The sequence below is a fragment of the Pezoporus wallicus genome, unplaced genomic scaffold, assembly GCF_028554395.1.
Source record: "Pezoporus wallicus isolate ANWC-B61680 ecotype Strahan unplaced genomic scaffold, APGP_CSIRO_Pwel_v1 contig_11331, whole genome shotgun sequence".
Lineage (NCBI taxonomy): Eukaryota > Metazoa > Chordata > Aves > Psittaciformes > Psittacidae > Pezoporus > Pezoporus wallicus.
This window is the reverse complement of record NW_026641316.1, coordinates 55,581-71,397: the sequence shown is the minus strand read 5'-3', so window position 1 is coordinate 71,397 and position 15,817 is coordinate 55,581. Positions and strand designations below refer to the sequence as shown.

The following is a 15,817-nucleotide window of genomic DNA, read 5'->3' as shown; positions in this document are numbered from 1 at the left end:
GGCCCCCCCCGGCCCCACACAGCAGCAGCACCGGGGGCAGCCCCACGGCAGAGCCCCCCAGGGCCACGTGTGGGGAGGGGGATGGGGGGGACCCAGCCACGAGCAGCTCTGGGGGGGCCGGGGGCACCTCCATGGACTTCAGTTGGGCATTGGGGTCCTCCATGGCCTTGAGTTGGGTGTTGGGTACCTCAATGGCCTTGAGTTGGGTGTTGGGAACCTCAATGGTCTTGAGTTGGGCATTGGGCATCTCCATGATCTTGAGTTGGGTGTTGGGTACCTCAATGGCCTTGAGTTGGGTGTTGGGGACCTCAATGGCCTTGAGTTGGGCATTGGGGACCTCAATGGCCTTGAGCTGGGTGTTGGGCATCTCCATGGTCTTCAGTTGGACGTTGGGTACCTCAACGGTCTTCAGCTGGACGTTGGGCACCTCAATGGGCTTGAGTTGGGCGTTGGGCACCTCAACGGTCTTCAGTTGGATGTTGGGTACCTCAATGGTCTTGAGTTGGGCATTGGGCATCTCCACGGCCTTGAGTTGGGTGCTGGGGACCTCAATGGCCTTGAGTTGGATGTTGGGCATCTCCAAGGTCTTGAGTTGGACATTGGGTATCTCAACAGTCTTCAGTTGGATGCTGGGTACCTCCATGGTCTTGCATTGGGTGCTGGGCACCTCAATCGGCTTGAGTTGCACACTGGGCACCTCAATGGGCTTGAGTTGGATGTTGGGCACCTCCAATGTCTTCAGTTGGGCATTGGGCATCTCCAAGGTCTTGACTTGGACATTGGGTACCTCAACGGTCTTCAGTTGGATGCTGGGTACCTCCATGGTTTTGCGTTGGGCATTGGGCACCTCCATAGGCTTGAGTTGGATGTTGGGCACCTCCAATGTCTTGAGGTGGGCACTGGGTACCTCCAAGGTCGTCAGTTGGACACTGGGCACCTCCAGGGTCTTTACGTGCACGTGGGGTACCTCAACGGTCTTGACTTGGATGTTGGGCATCTCCATGGGCCTGAGTTGGGCGTTGGGTACCTCCAAGGTCTTGAGTTGGACGTTGGGTACCTCAATGGGCTTGAGCTGGATGTTGGGCATCTCCAAGGACTTGAGTTGGACATTGGGTACCTCAATGGTCTTCAGTTGGATGTTGGGTACCTCAATGGGCTTCAGTTGGGTACTAGGCACCTCCAAGGTCTTTACTTGGACGTTGGGCATCTCCATGGGCTTGAGTTGGGTGTTGGGCACCTCAATGGCCTTGAGTTGGACACTGGGCACCTCCAAGGTCTTTACTTGGACGTTGGGTACCTCAATGGCCTTGAGTTGGACACTGGGCACCTCCAAGGGCTTCAGTGGGATGTTAGGTATGTCAATGGCCTTGAGCTGGATGTTGGGCACCTCAATGGCCTTGAGCTGGACACTGGGGACCTCAATGGGCTTGAGTTGGGTGTTGGGCACCTCAATGGCCTTGAGCTGGGCACTGGGCACCTCCATGGGCTTCAGTTGGACGTTGGGCACCTCAATGGTCTTGAGTTGGGCATTGGGCACCTCAATGGCCTTTATTTGGACGCTGGGCATCTCCAAGGTCTTGACTTGGACGTTCGGCACCTCCATAGGCTTCAGTTGGATGTTGGGCACCTCAATGGCCTTGAGTTGGATGTTGGGCACCTTCAAGGCCTTGAGCTGGACATTGGGCACCTCCATGGGCTTCAGTTGGACATTGGGCACCTCCATCACCTGGTGACCGGCACTGGGCACCTCGTGGGGCTGGAGGCTGAGCTTTGCCACCTCAATGGTCTTCAGCTGGATGCTGGGCACCTCCATCACGTGGTGCTGGGCACCGGCTTCCTCGGGCTCTTGGAGGTGGCCACCGGGCACATCCGTGACTTGGATTTGGAGCCCGGGCACCTCGGGGCTCTGGAGGCCATTGGGCACCTCGGTGGCTTCCAGACGGCCACCGGGCACCTCTGTGCTCTGGAGCTGGACATTGGCCACCTCCATGGCCTGGAGCTGGATGGTGGCCACCTTGGGGGCCTGTGGAAGAGCCTGCAGCTGGCCATTGGCCACCTCAGCACCTTGGAGCTGGACGCTGGTGACATCCAATGGTGGTGGCAAGGCCTGGAGCTGGACACTGGTGACATCCAATGGCTGGGGTAGGGCTTGGAGCTGGACGTTGGCCACCTCGGATGCTTGGAGCTGGATGGTGGCCACCTTGGGGGCCTGCGGAAGAGCTCGGAGCTGGCCATTGGCCACCTCAGGGCCTTGGAGCTGGATACTGGTGACATCCAATGGCTGTGGTAGGCCTTGGAGGTGGACGTTGGCCACCTCAGATGCTTGGAGCTGGATGGTGGCCACCTTGGGGGCCAGCGGAAGAGCTCGGAGCTGGCCATTGGCCACCTCAGGGCCTTGGAGCTGGACGCTGGTGACATCCAATGCTGGTGGCAAGACCTGGAGCTGGCCATTGGCCACCTCGGATGCTTGGTGCTGGATGCTGGTGACATCCAATGGCTGTGGTAGGCCTTGGAGGTGGACGTTGGCCACCTCGGATGCTTGGAGCTGGATGGTGGCCACCTTGGGGGCCTGTGGAAGAGCTTGGAGCTGGACACTGGTGACATCCAATGGTGGTGGCAAGACCTGGAGCTGGACGTTGGCCACCTCTGTGCCTTGGAGCTGGATGGTGGCCACCCTGGGGGCCTGCGGAAGAGCCTGCAGCTGGCCATTGGCCACCTCGGATGCTTGGAGCTGGATGGTGGTGACGTCCAACGGCGGCGGTAGGGCTTGGAGCTGGACACTTGGCACCTCCATGCCTTGGAGCTGGCCATTGGTCACCTCAGCGCCTTGGAGCTGGATGGTGGCCACCTTGGGGGCCTGTGGAAGAGCCTGGAGCTGGCCGTTGGCTACCTCGGATGCTTGGAGCTGGATGGTGGCCACCTTGGGGGCCTGTGGAAGAGCCTGGAGCTGGCCATTGGCTACCTCGGATGCTTGGAGCTGGATGGTGGCCACCTTGGGGGCCTGTGGAAGAGCCTGGAGCTGGCCATTGGCTACCTCGGATGCTTGGAGCTGGATGGTGGCCACCTTGGGGGCCTGTGGAAGAGCCTGGAGCTGGCTGTTGTCCACCTCGGATGCATGGAGCTGGATGGTGGCCACCTTGGGGGCCTGTGGAAGAGCCTGGAGCTGGCCATTGGCTACCTCAGATGCTTGGAGCTGCCCATTGGCCACCTCCAAGGGTTGAGCCAGGGCTTGGAGCTGCCCATTGGTGCCGTCGGAGGGCAGCTCCCCCCCGATGCCACCCCTTAGCACGACGACGCCGGTCCCCACCGGAGCCCCGGCCACCGCCTGGACCGGCCCCGCTCCCGGCACCACCAGGATGCTCTGGGCGGCAACGGGCACGGCGCGCGACGGGGCCCCCTCGCGGGGCTCCGCCATGGGGCCGGGCAGCAGCAGGAGGTTGTGGGGGGCCGCCGTGGGGCTGGGGACGAGGCGAAGGCCTCGGGGTCCCCCCTGCAGGAGGAGGAGGACGGTTTGAGGCTGGGCGCGGGGCACTGCGGCGGCGGCGGCGGCGCCGTGGGTGCGGAGGTGCCGCTGCAGGTAGGAGGCGACGGCGAAGGCTTTGGCGCAGAGAGGGCAGCGGTGGGGCCGGGCGCCGGAGTGGGTGCGGCGGTGGAGGCGGAGGTTGGAGGAGTGCGTGAAGGTCTTGGGGCACTGGGGGCAGGCGTAGGGGCGCTCGCCCGTGTGCACGCGCTGGTGCTGCCGCAGGTTGGAGGGCTGCGCGAAGGCCTTGCCGCAGACGCCGCAGGCGTGGGGCCGCTCGCCCGTGTGCAGCTGCCGGTGCCGCCGGAGGCTGGAGGAGTTCTTGAAGGCCTTGGGGCACTCGGCGCAGCGGTAGGGCCGCTCGCCCGTGTGCTGCCGCTGGTGGTACTGGTAATGGGAGGCCCACTTGAAGGTGAGCCCGCATTGGGCGCACTCGAAGGCGCGCAGCCCCGTGTGCACCCGTTGGTGGATCTGGAGCAGGGAGGAGCGCTTGAAAGCCTTGGGGCAGTGCGGGCAGGGGTAGGGCCGCTCGCCCGTGTGGTCCCGCAGGTGGTACCGCAGCCCCGAGGAGCCCTTGAAGGCTTTGCCGCACTCGGGGCACCGGTACGGGCGCTCCGGGAGCGGAGGGGAGGTGGGCGCCGGGGCGGACACCCCGCCGGGGGGGTGCGTCGAGAGCCCCGTTGTCAACGGGGGCAAGGCTTTAGGGCACTTGTAGGGCCCGCGGCGGTGCCGCGCCAGCGCCGCGCTGCTCTTGAAGCTCTTGTCGCAAGCGGGGCAGCGGAGAGGGGGCAGCGGCGCCGGCGCCCCGTGGGCTCCTTGGTGGCCCAGGAGCTCCTCGTGGGTGCTGAGGCTCAGCGGGCACAAAGAGCATCTCCATGGGGGCTGTGGGGCAGCGGCGGGGGTTGGCGGCGGCGGGGCCGGAGCGTGGCTCTGGAGACGGGGCTGGAGCGCGGGGCACTGGGAGCACTGGTGGGGCCGGGCGGGCGCGGCGTGGGCGCGGCGGTGCAGGAGGAGGTTGGAGGAGTGCGTGAAGGTCTTGGGGCACTGGGGGCAGGCGTAGGGGCGCTCGCCCGTGTGCACGCGCTGGTGCTGCCGCAGGTTGGAGGGCTGCGCGAAGGCCTTGCCGCAGACGCCGCAGGCGTGGGGCCGCTCGCCCGTGTGCAGCTGCCGGTGCCGCCGGAGGCTGGAGGAGTTCTTGAAGGCCTTGGGGCACTCGGCGCAGCGGTAGGGCCGCTCGCCCGTGTGCTGCCGCTGGTGGTACTGGTAATGGGAGGCCCACTTGAAGGTGAGCCCGCATTGGGCGCACTCGAAGGCGCGCAGCCCCGTGTGGACGCGTTGGTGGGTCTGGAGCAGGGAGGAGCGCTTGAAAGCCTTGGGGCAGTGCGGGCAGGGGTAGGGCCGCTCGCCCGTGTGGCCCCGTTGGTGGTAGAGGAGGGCCGAGGAGCCCTTGAAGGCTTTGGGGCACTCGGGGCACTTGTAGGGCCGCTCGCCCGTGTGGCTGCGCTGGTGATGGGCCAGGCGGGAGGACCAGCGGAAGCACTTCCCGCACTCCCGGCACGAGTAAGGGGGCTGCGACGGGGCCGAGGCCCCACACCGGGACCCGGCGGACATCGGAGGCCGGGGAGGAACACGTGGAGATGCCAAGGGAGGGGGCGTGGCCTGCGTTTGAGGGGCGTGGTCTGCGCTGGAGGGGGCGTGGCCTCCCCTAGAGGGGCTAGCTCTACGCTGGAGGGGGCGTGGCCTCCGTTTTTGGGGCGTGGTTTCTGCGGGAGGAGGCGTGGTCTGCGCTGGAGGGGGCGTGGTCTCGGGTTGAGGGGCGTGGCTTTTTTTCAGGGAGGCGTGGTCTGCGTTGGAGGGGGCGTGGCCTCCCCTAGATGGGCGTGGTCTGCGCTGGAGGGGGCGTGGCCTCCCCTAGAGGGGGCGTGGTCTGCGCTGGAGAGGGCGTGGTCTCGGGTTGAGGGGCGTGGCTTTTTTTCAGGGAGGCGTGGTCTGCGTTGGAGGGGGCGTGGTTTCGGGTTGAGGGGCGTGGCTTTTTTTTGCAGGGAGGCGTGGTCTGTGCTAGAGGGGGCGTGGCCTCCCCTAGAGGGGCGTGGTCTGCGCTGGAGGGGGCGTGGCCTCCACTAGAGGGGCGTGGTCTGTGCTGGAGGGGGCGTGGCCTCCCCTAGAGGGGCGTGGTCTGCGCTGGAGGGGGCGTGGTCTCGGGTTGAGGGGCGTGGCTTTTTGCAGGGAGGCGTGGTCTGCGTTGGAGGGGGCGTGGCCTCCCCTAGAGGGGCGTGGCCTGCGCTGGAGGGGGCGTGGTCTCGAGGCGTGGCTTTTTTTCAGGGAGGCGTGGTCTGCGTTGGAGGGGGCGTGGCCTCCCCTAGAGGGGCGTGGTCTGCGCTGGAGGGGGCGTGGTCTCGGGTTGAGGGGCGTGGCTTTTTCCAGGGAGGCGTGGTCTGCGTTGGAGGGGGCGTGGCCTCCCGTAGAGGGGCGTGGTCTGCGCCGGAGGGGGCGTGGTCTCGGGTTGAGGGGCGTGGCTTTTTGCAGGGAGGCGTGGTCTGCGTTGGAGGGGGCGTGGCCTACCCTAGAGGGGCGTGGTCTGCGCTGGAGGGGGCGTGGTCTCGGGTTGAGGGGCGTGGCTTTTTTTCAGGGAGGCGTGGTCTGCGTTGGAGGGGGCGTGGATTCGGCCAGAAGGGGCGTGGCCTCTCTATAGAAGGTTTCGCTGTCTGCTAGAGGGGGCGTGGCCTCCGCTGGGGAAGGGGGGCCTCTATTAGAAGGGTTTGCTCTCTGCTAGAGGGGGCCTGGCCTCGGTTTGAGGGGCGTGGTTTCTGAGGGAGGAGGCGTGGTGCTCGCGCGCATGCGCACGGGCGCCGCCTGAGCCGGCGCGGGGCGTGCTGGGAAATGTAGTCCGAGACGACGACGCCATCTTGGCGGGGCGGGGAGTAGGGCTTGGAACCGGAACCATAAAACGGGTTCGGATCCCACCAAAATGGGTTCGGATCCCCCCAAAATGGGTTCGGATCACCCCGAAACGGGTTCGGAACCCCCAAAATGGGTTTGGATCCCCCAAAACGGGTTCGGATCCCCCCGAAACGGGTTCGGAACCCCCAAAATGGGCTCGGATTCCCCCAAAACGGGTTTGGAACCCCCAAAACGGGTTCGGATCCCCCCGAAACGGGTTCGGAACCCCCCAAAACGGGTTCGGAAGTCCCAAAACGGGTCCGGATTCCCCTGAAACGGGCTCGGATTCCCCCAGAATGGGCTCGGATCCCCCAAAAAATGGGCTCGGATCCCCTAAAACGGGGTCGGAACCCCCCAAACGGACTCGGATCTCCCCAAAAGTAACTCGGAGGCCCCAAAACGGGCTCGAAACCCCCAAAACGGGTCCGCATCCCCCCAAAATGGGCTCAAAACCCCCCAAAACGGGTTCGGATCCTTCCAAAACGGGTTTGGAACCCCCGAAATGGGTTCGGATCCCCCCAAAACGGGTTTGGAACCCCCGAAATGGGTTCGGAGCCCCCCAAAACGGGTTTGGAACCCCCGAAATGGGTTCGGATCCCCCCAAAACGGGTTTGGAACCCCCGAAATGGGTTCGGATCCCCCCAAAACGGGTTTGGAACCCCCGAAATGGGTTCGGAGCCCCCCAAGACGGGTCCTGATCCCCCAAACCGGGTCCGGATTCCCCTGAAACGGGCTCGGATCTCCCCAAAACGGGCTCGGATCCCCTGAAAACGAGTTCGGATCCCCTCGAAATGGGTTCAGAACCCCCAAAACGAGCTCGAATCACCCCGAAATGGGCTCGGAACCCCCCAAAACGCGTCCGGATCCCCCAAAACGGGTCCGGATTCCCCTGAAACGGGCTTGGATCCCCCGAAAATGGGCTCGGATCCCCCAAAACGGGCTCGAAACCCCCAAAACGGGTCCGGATCCCCCCAAAACGGGCTCAGAACCCCCAAAACGGGTTTGGATCCCCCCAAAATAGGCTCAGAACCCCCCAGAACGGGTTCGGATCCCCCCAAAACGGGTTCGGATCCTCCCAAAACGGGTTCGGATCCCCCCCAAACGGGCTCAGATCCCCCCAAATGGGTTTGGATCCCCCCAAACCGGGCTCAGAACCCCCCAAAACGGGTTCCGATCCCCCCAAAACTGGTCCGGATTCCCCTGAAACGGGCTCGAATCACCCCAAAACGGGCTCGGATCCCCCCAAAACGGATTCGGATCCCCCCAAAATGGGCTCTGATCTCCCCAAAACGAGCTCGCATCCTCCCAAAACAGCCTTGGATCCCTCCAAAACGGGTTTGGATCCCCCCAAAACGGGTTCGGATCCCCCCAAAACGGCCTCGGATCCCCCCAAAACGGGTTCAGAACCCCCAAAACGAGCTCGGATCCCCCCAAAAAGGGTCTGGATCCCCCCAAAACGGGTTCAGAACCCCCAAAAAGGGTCCGGATCCCCCCAAAACGGGCTCAAATCTCCCCAAAACGAGCGCGCATCCCCCCAAAACGGCCTTGGATCCCCCCAAAACGGGTTTGGATCCCCCCAAAATGGGTTTGGATTCCCCCAAAACAGGCTCAGATCCCCCCAAAACGGGCTCAGATCCCCCCCAAATGGGTCCAGATCCCCCAAAATGGGTTCAGATCCCCCCAAAATGGTCTCGGATCCCCCCAAAACGGGTTCAGATCCCCCCAAAACGGGCTCAGAACCCCCAAAACGGGTTCAGATCCCTTCCCAAAGGGAAGCCTTGGTGAGGGGCTTTGGCTGCGGGATGGGATGAGGGGCAAACGGCTTCCAAGTGGGAATGGGAAGAGCCACAAGGGCCCTCGCTTCCCAAAGCATGGAATTCCATGGAGCACCGGCTGCAGGGAAGTGGGTCTGGAATGGGATGGGAAAGGGGGGGGAGGCACTAAATCCATAGGGAAGAGGAGGGCTCAGCGCCGGAGGAGGGGACAATCCTGCTCTCCCCACCCCCAGCGCCCCGATCCCATGGGAATGTCGGGATCCCGACTCCCACCCTTGGGAATGCTCCTCCTGGCTTTCCTATGGGGTGAGTGGCGCTTCCAGGGGCATCCCGATGGGGAGGAGGAGGAAGGGGGGAGCAAGGGGGGGCATGGGAAAGCCTTGGGAACATCGGGATCGGGAATGGCTTTGTTTGAGTTGGGGCAAAGGGGGCAAAGTCCTCGGCTTCCCGGTGCGAACGGGAGCGCTCCATGGGTCGGGAATGGGAAGAGGGGGATGGAAACGGGAGCATTGCATGGATTGGGAATGGGAAGAGGGGGATGGAAATGGGAGTATTCCGTGGATTGGGAATGGGGAAATGGAAACGGGAGCACTGCATGGATTGGGAATGGGAAGAGGGGGATGGAAATGGGAGCATTCCAGGGATTGGAATGGGAAGGGAAATGCAAATGGGAGCATTCCATAGATTGGGAATGGGGAGGGAAATGAAATTGGGAGCATTCCATAGACTGGGAATGGGAAAATGCAAACAGGAGCATTGCATGGATTGGGAATGGGAAAATCCAATCATTGTTGCATAGATTGGGAATAGAGAAATGGAAACGGGAGCATTCCATGGATTGGGAATGGGAAAATTCAATCAGGCTTGTATGGATTGGGAATAGGGAAATGTAAATGGGAACATTCCATAGATTGGGAATGGGAAAATGCCATCAGGCTTGCATGGATTGGGAATAGGGAAATGTAAATGGGAACATTCCATAGATTGGGAATAAGGAAATGGAAACTGGAGCATGGCATGGATTGGGAATGGGAAAATGCCATCATCGTTGCATAGATTGGGAATAGAGAAATGGAAATGGGAACATTCCATAGATTGGGAACGGGAAAATACAATCAGGAGCATTGCATGGATCAGGAATGGGAATAAGGAAATGGAAACTGGAGCATGGCATGGATTGGGAATAGGAAAATGCAATCATCGTTGCATAGATTGGGAATAGAGAAACGGAAATGGGAGCATTCCATAGATTGGGAATCAGGAAATGCCACCAGGCTTGCATGGATAGGGGATAGGGAAATGTAAATGGGAACATTCCATAGATTGGGAATAAGGAAATGGAAAATGGAGCATGGCATGGATTGGGAATGGGAAAAGGCAATCATCGTTGCATAGATTGGGAATAGGGAAATGTAAATGGGAACATTCCATAGATTGGGAACGGGAAAATACAATCAGGAGCATTGAATGGATCAGGAATGGGAATAAGGAAATGGAAACTGGAGCATGGCATGGATTGGGAATGGGAAAATGCAATCATCGTTGCATAGATTGGGAATAGAGAAACGGAAATGGGAGCATTCCATAGATTGGGAATCAGGAAATGCCACCAGGCTAGCATGGATAGGGGATAGGGAAATGCAAGCAGGAGCAATGGGAAGGGAACGGGCACCCCGAGCCCCTTTCCCTTTGGGAGCGGGGATGCGCGGGGCATTCCCCTTCCCTTCGCCCCACGCGGATCCCTTCCCGCTCCCTCTTCCAGCTCCGGCTGCTCCCCAACGGGCGCCCGTGCGCTTGGCTCAGGGGCCCCACGGCTGCGCCGGCCGGGTCGAGGTCTTCCACGAGGGCCAATGGGGGACGGTGTGCGGCGAGAGCTGGGACCTCCGGGCCGCGGCCGTGGTGTGCCGGGAGCTGGGATGCGGCCCCGCGCTCGCCGCCTCCGGAGCCGGGCGCTTCGGGATGCGATCGGGACCCGTGTGGTTGGAAGGGGTCAACTGCAGCGGGATGGAGGCGGCGCTGGCCTCCTGCGGGAGCGAGGGCTGGGGGAAGAGCGGCTGCGGCCACGGCGAGGATGCCGCGGTGGTGTGCGCAGGTAACGGCACGGAAGGATGCGTCCGACCTCATCCGGGACCAGCGGCAGAGCAGGATGCTGGGGCATCATCGCATCCCGGTCCCCTGCATCGTTAATCCTCTGCATCATCATCGCATCCCGGTCCCCTGCATCATCATTGCATCCCGGTCCCCTGCATCGTTAATCCTCTGCATCATCATCGCATCCTGGTCCCCTGCATCATCATTGCATCCCGGTCCCCTGCATCGTTAATCCCCTGCATCATCATCGCATCCCGGTCCCCTGCATCGTTAATCCCCTGCATCATCATCGCATCCCAGTCCCCTGCATCATTGATCCCCTGCATCCTGGTCCCCTGCATCATCGCATCCTGGTCCCCTGCATCTCCTCATCCCGGTTCCCTGCATCATTGCATCCTGGTCCCCTGCATCATTGCATCCTGGTCCACTGCATCATTGATCCCCTGCATCCCGGTTCCCTGCATCATTGATCCCCTGCATCATTACATCCCAGTCCCCTGCATCCCCGTCCCCAGCATCACCACATCCTGGTCCTCTGCATCATTGATCCCCTCCATCACCCCATCCCGGTCCCATCCATCACCCCATCCCACTCCCCTCCATCACCCCATCCCGCTCCCCTCCATCACCCCATCCCGCTCCCCTCCATCACCCCATCCCGGTCCCATCCATCACCCCATCCCGCTCCCCTCCATCACCCCATCCCGGTCCCATCCATCACCCCATCCCGGTCCCATCCATCACCCCATCCCGCTCCCCTCCATCACCCCATCCCGGTCCCATCCATCACCCCATCCCGGTCCCATCCATCACCCCATCCCGCTCCCCTCCATCACCCCATCCCGGTCCCATCCATCACCCCATCCCGCTCCCCTCCATCACCCCATCCCGCTCCCCTCCATCACCCCATCCCGCTCCCCTCCATCACCCCATCCCGGTCCCATCCATCACCCCATCCCGCTCCCCTCCATCACCCCATCCCGCTCCCCTCCATCACCCCATCCCGCTCCATCCCCCATCCCCTCTCCTCCATCCCCCCATCCCGCTCCCCTCCATCCCCCCATCCCGGTCCCATCCATCACCCCATCCATTCTCCTGACCCCCAGGGGTCAACAACGGCAGTGGTCCTGCAGAAGCGAGGGGTGCTCACGGTGCCCCTCTTGTGTCCTCCCCTATAGACACCTCCAACCACCCCATTCCCACCCGCACCGGCCCCATAGAGCTCCGCCTGGTCAACGGCTCCGACCGCTGCTCGGGGAGGCTGGAAGTGCGGCAGGATTCCCAATGGGAAACCGTTTGTGATGGAACATGGAGCATCCCCGAGGCCACCGTGGTGTGCCGGGAGCTGGGCTGTGGGGCGGTGGCCTCAGCCTATGGGGGAGCTCACTTCGGCCAAGGCTCCGGTCCCATCTGGCTCCACCGCATCCAATGCAACGGGAGCGAAGCCGCCCTGGCCCAGTGCTTGGCCCAACCCTGGGGAACCAACGACTGCCACCACGGACGCGATGCTGGGGTTGTCTGTGCAGGTAACACCTTCCTCATGGAGCAGGATTGGGCCATGGAGGGTGCTGTGCTCCGGGGTGGTCACCTCTGTGTGCGTCTCCAGCCCACCCTTGGCTCTTGAGCTCATGGATCCAGGAAAGAGGGGGTTGGAACTGGATGGGCTTGAGGGCCCCGTCCAACCCAACCCATTCCATGGGTCTATGAGCTTGAAGGCCCCTTCCAACCCAACCCATTCCATGGGTCTATGAGCTTGAAGGTCCCTTCCAACCCAACCCATTCCATGGGTCTATGAGCTTGAAGGTCCCTTCCAACCCAACCCATTCCATGGGTCTATGAGCTTGAAGGCCCCTTCCAACCCAACCCAACCCAGCCCAACCCAACCCATGAGTCTATGAGCTTGAAGACCCCTTCCAACCCAACCCGTTCCTTCCAACCCAACCCATTCCATGAGTCTATGAGCTTGAAATCCCCTTCCAACCCAACCCATTCCATGAGTCTGTGATCGTGAAGGCCCCTTCCAACCCAACCCATCCCATCCCTTCCAACCCAACCCATTCCCTTCCAACCCAACCCAACCCACGAGTCTATGAGCTTGCAGGCCCCTTCCAACCCAACCCATCCCTTCCAACCCAACCCAACCCACGAGTCTATGAGCTTGCAGACTCCTTCCAACCCAACGTATCCCATGCGGACCAGGATGATTCTCCCCTTGCTCCTTCTACAGACGCTGACTCTTCCAAGCAGCAACCTCTGCGGTTGGTGAACGGCTCCAACCCATGCGTGGGGCGAGTCGAGGTCTTCCACGACAAGAAGTGGGGCACGGTGTGCGATGACGCCTGGGACCTGCGCGACGCCGCCGTGGTCTGCCGGCAGCTGGGCTGCGGCGTGGCCGTGGCCGCCCCGGGCTCGGCTCACTTCGGCCCCGGCGCTGATCGCATCTGGCTCGACGACGTCCACTGCGCCGGCACCGAGGCCGCGCTGAGCCAATGCGAGCTCCACGCCTGGGGGGAGCACAACTGCAGGCACAGCGAGGATGCCGCCGTGGTCTGCTCAGGTAGCAGCGGGCTGGAGCTCTGCTGGGGGGCAGGCTCTGTCCTCTCTGCCCCTCCACCAAAGGCGCCTCCACCCAACCACTTGGCTATGGAGAGGAGCAGGCGTCACCCATCCCGTGGCTCGATGAGCTTGAAGGGCCCTTCCAACCCAACCTATCGCATGGGTCGATGAGCTTGAAGGCCCCTTCCAACCCAACCTATCGCATGGGTCTATGAGCTTGAAGGCCCCTTCCAACCCAACCTATCGCATGGGTCTATGAGCTTGAAGGCCCCTTCCAACCCAACCCATCCCATGGGTCTATGAGCTTGAAGGCCCCTTCCAACCCAACCTATCGCATGGGTCTATGAGCTTGAAGGCCCCTTCCAACCCAACCTATCACATGGGTCTATGAGCTTGAAGGCCCCTTCCAACCCAACCTATTCCATGTGTCTACGGTTTTTAAAGTCCCTTCCAACCCAACCCATCCCTTCCAACCCAACCCATTCCATGAATGTATGATCTTGAAGACCCCTTCCAACCCAACCCATCCCTTCCAACCCAACCCAACCCAACCCAACCCAACCCAACCCAACCCATCCCTTCCAACCCAACGCATCCCATGGGTCTCTGACAGCTCAGGATCTCCCACAGAGGCCCCATCTTCCCCCCTGTGCTCCTCTTGCAGGCCCCAACCCCTTGCAGCTGCGGGTGCAGGACGGCGCCGGGCCCTGCGCGGGGCGGCTGGAGGTGCTCTACAACGGGACCTGGCTCGGGGTGTGCGGCACCGGCTGGAGCCTGCTGGAGGCCGCCGTGGCCTGCAGGCAGCTGGGCTGCGGGGCGGCGCAGGCAGCACCCATGGGTGCCCCTCTGGACCGGGAGCACCACCGGGTGCTGCTGGAGGGGCTGAGCTGCCACGGCACCGAGATGCTGCTCCTCGAGTGCCTGCAGAGGCACGCGGGGCCGGGCCCGTGCCCAATGGGCTCGGTGGCCACCGTGGTGTGCGCCGAGCAGGAAGGTGAGAGCTGGGGTCCTCCGTTGTCCCCCTGTGTCTACATCGGAGCCAAGGCTTTGGGGAGAGGAAGGCTTGGAGGTGGGCAGCAAAGGCAGTGGGGTGGGAGCGTCAGGGTGAAGGCATCTCCATGGGCTTGGAGATCTGAGCATCCCACCTATGGGTGCGTGAACCCAATGCGGGGGGGGGGTGGTCCATGCAGCATCAAGCCCAGCACCCAAGGGGGACGATGCTGCAAGAGCCCATGGGCAGGAGGAAGGGTTGGAGCATCCCTCTGAGCCCCACTTGTCCTGCAGGAGGGGTCGATCCCTGCCCGGTGCTGGCCGGACTCCTTGGCACGGGGATGCTGCTCTGCGGGACCCTCTTGATCCTCTACCTCTGGGCGAGGTGTGGGCGATGGGGTGGACGCTTCAGGGGTAAGAGCAGGAGTGGGGCTCATAGGGGCACGGCTGCGTGGGCTTTGCACCCTCCGGGCATCATCCTGCTCCTTCCTGCTGCAGACAAACCCCTCCTAAAGAGGATGCAGGACACCGGGACGGCATCCGAGGCGTAGGAAGGCAAGGCTCCATCAAGACCCCCGGGGGACCCCATCCGGTGGAGCCAGCAGAGCAGGGGCTGCCACGCTCAGCAGAGGGGATGGATCCCTCTGCCCCATAGCCCCGTAGCCCCATAGCTCACTGCGTGGAGTCCCTGTGGGTCCCAGTTCCTCTGGGCAGCGCCAAGTCCCCCGGTCTCCAAAGTCTTCCCACGTTTACCCCTACCTGTCCTTTGGGAAGGCTCCAGAATCCTAATCCCATCTGCACAGCCTCCTCATTCCCATCCCTATAACCAATATAATCCCTATTTCCATCCCTATAACCGATATAATCCCTATTCCCATCCTTATAACATCTATAACCCTCATTCCCATCCCCATAACCACTATAATCCTTATTCCCATCCCTATAACCACTATAATCCCTATTTCCATCCCTATAACCACTATAATCCCTATTTCCATCCCTATAACCACTATAATCCTTATTCCCATCCCTATAACCACTATAATTCCTACTCCCATCCCTATAACCACTATAATTCCTACTCCCATCCCTATAACCACTATAATCCTTATTCCCATCCCTATAACCACTATAATCCTTATTCCCATCCCTATAACCACTATAATCCCTATTCCCATCCCTATAACCACTATAATCCTTATTCCCATCCCTATAACCACTATAATTCCTACTCCCATCCCTATAACCACTATAATCCTTATTCCCATCCCTATAACCACTATAATTCCTACTCCCATCCCTATAACCACTATAATCCTTATTCCCGGCTCGGGGGCTCCCATCCGGGATGTGGGGCTGGTGGAGCTGTTCTATCCTCAGAATAGGGAGGAATGGGATCTTGGATCCAATAGGATACGTGTAGTTTGGGGAGGGTGCCATGGGGTAGTGGTAGACCTGGCAGCCGTGGGGTCTTCGTGCTCTCCTGGAGCAGAGATGACGCTCTTGAGGGCTCCCCCATACAGGACCAGCCCCTCTCGGGCTCATGGATTGCCCTAGGGATGCTCGGCACGATCCCAAGAGGGTCCCAGGCTTCCCCACAGCCCCACTGTAAGGGGGCAGAGGGGACGGGGGACCACGGCTCGCTTCCCAAGCATCCACCTATCCCGAATTCCCGGCATTCCTCTCTTTGCCACTGTTTGTTTGCCGGCAGGGATCAACGGCCTCGGGTCCATGCAACCCCAAGGTTGCCCCATCTCCCATGGGATGAGGTCGGATTCGTTCCCAGCTCAAGTTCTGCTTGGAAGAGCCCCCCCTTTCCTCTGGTCACCAGCCCTCATTGACCTTCCTAAAGGCACCCATCCCTTCCAAGCCCCATCTTCAGCACCCAGCACCCATTTCCACCCCCCAACAGCACCCATCTCCACCGTTCAGAACAACGCCTGGT

At 61.7% G+C, this 15,817-nt stretch overlaps 2 protein-coding genes and 1 long non-coding RNA gene across 3 annotated transcripts; 2 read left to right on the top strand and 1 right to left on the bottom strand.

The window, feature by feature from the left end:
* Positions 1 to 826: 826 nt before the first annotated feature.
* On the bottom strand, positions 827 to 5,131 carry LOC130606469 (zinc finger protein 628-like; the record flags this gene model as incomplete). The annotated part of the gene is made up of 5 exons (XM_057422830.1): positions 3,035 to 5,131; positions 2,603 to 2,788; positions 1,955 to 2,344; positions 1,058 to 1,417; positions 827 to 967 (listed from the first exon to the last, which is right to left on the bottom strand). Coding segments are annotated over exons 1-5 (3,174 nt in total), but the record flags the coding sequence as incomplete, so codon positions are not given.
* Positions 5,132 to 9,936: 4,805 nt separating this feature from the next.
* LOC130606468 (soluble scavenger receptor cysteine-rich domain-containing protein SSC5D-like) lies at positions 9,937 to 13,806 on the top strand (the record flags this gene model as incomplete). The annotated part of the gene is made up of 4 exons (XM_057422829.1): positions 9,937 to 10,417; positions 11,505 to 11,852; positions 12,554 to 12,883; positions 13,547 to 13,806. Coding segments are annotated over exons 1-4 (1,419 nt in total), but the record flags the coding sequence as incomplete, so codon positions are not given.
* LOC130606465 (uncharacterized) lies at positions 13,807 to 14,741 on the top strand. Its single transcript, XR_008973975.1, has 3 exons — positions 13,807 to 13,876; positions 14,167 to 14,286; positions 14,371 to 14,741. It is a non-coding gene; the product is annotated as an uncharacterized LOC130606465 (long non-coding RNA).
* Positions 14,742 to 15,817: the final 1,076 nt, after the last annotated feature.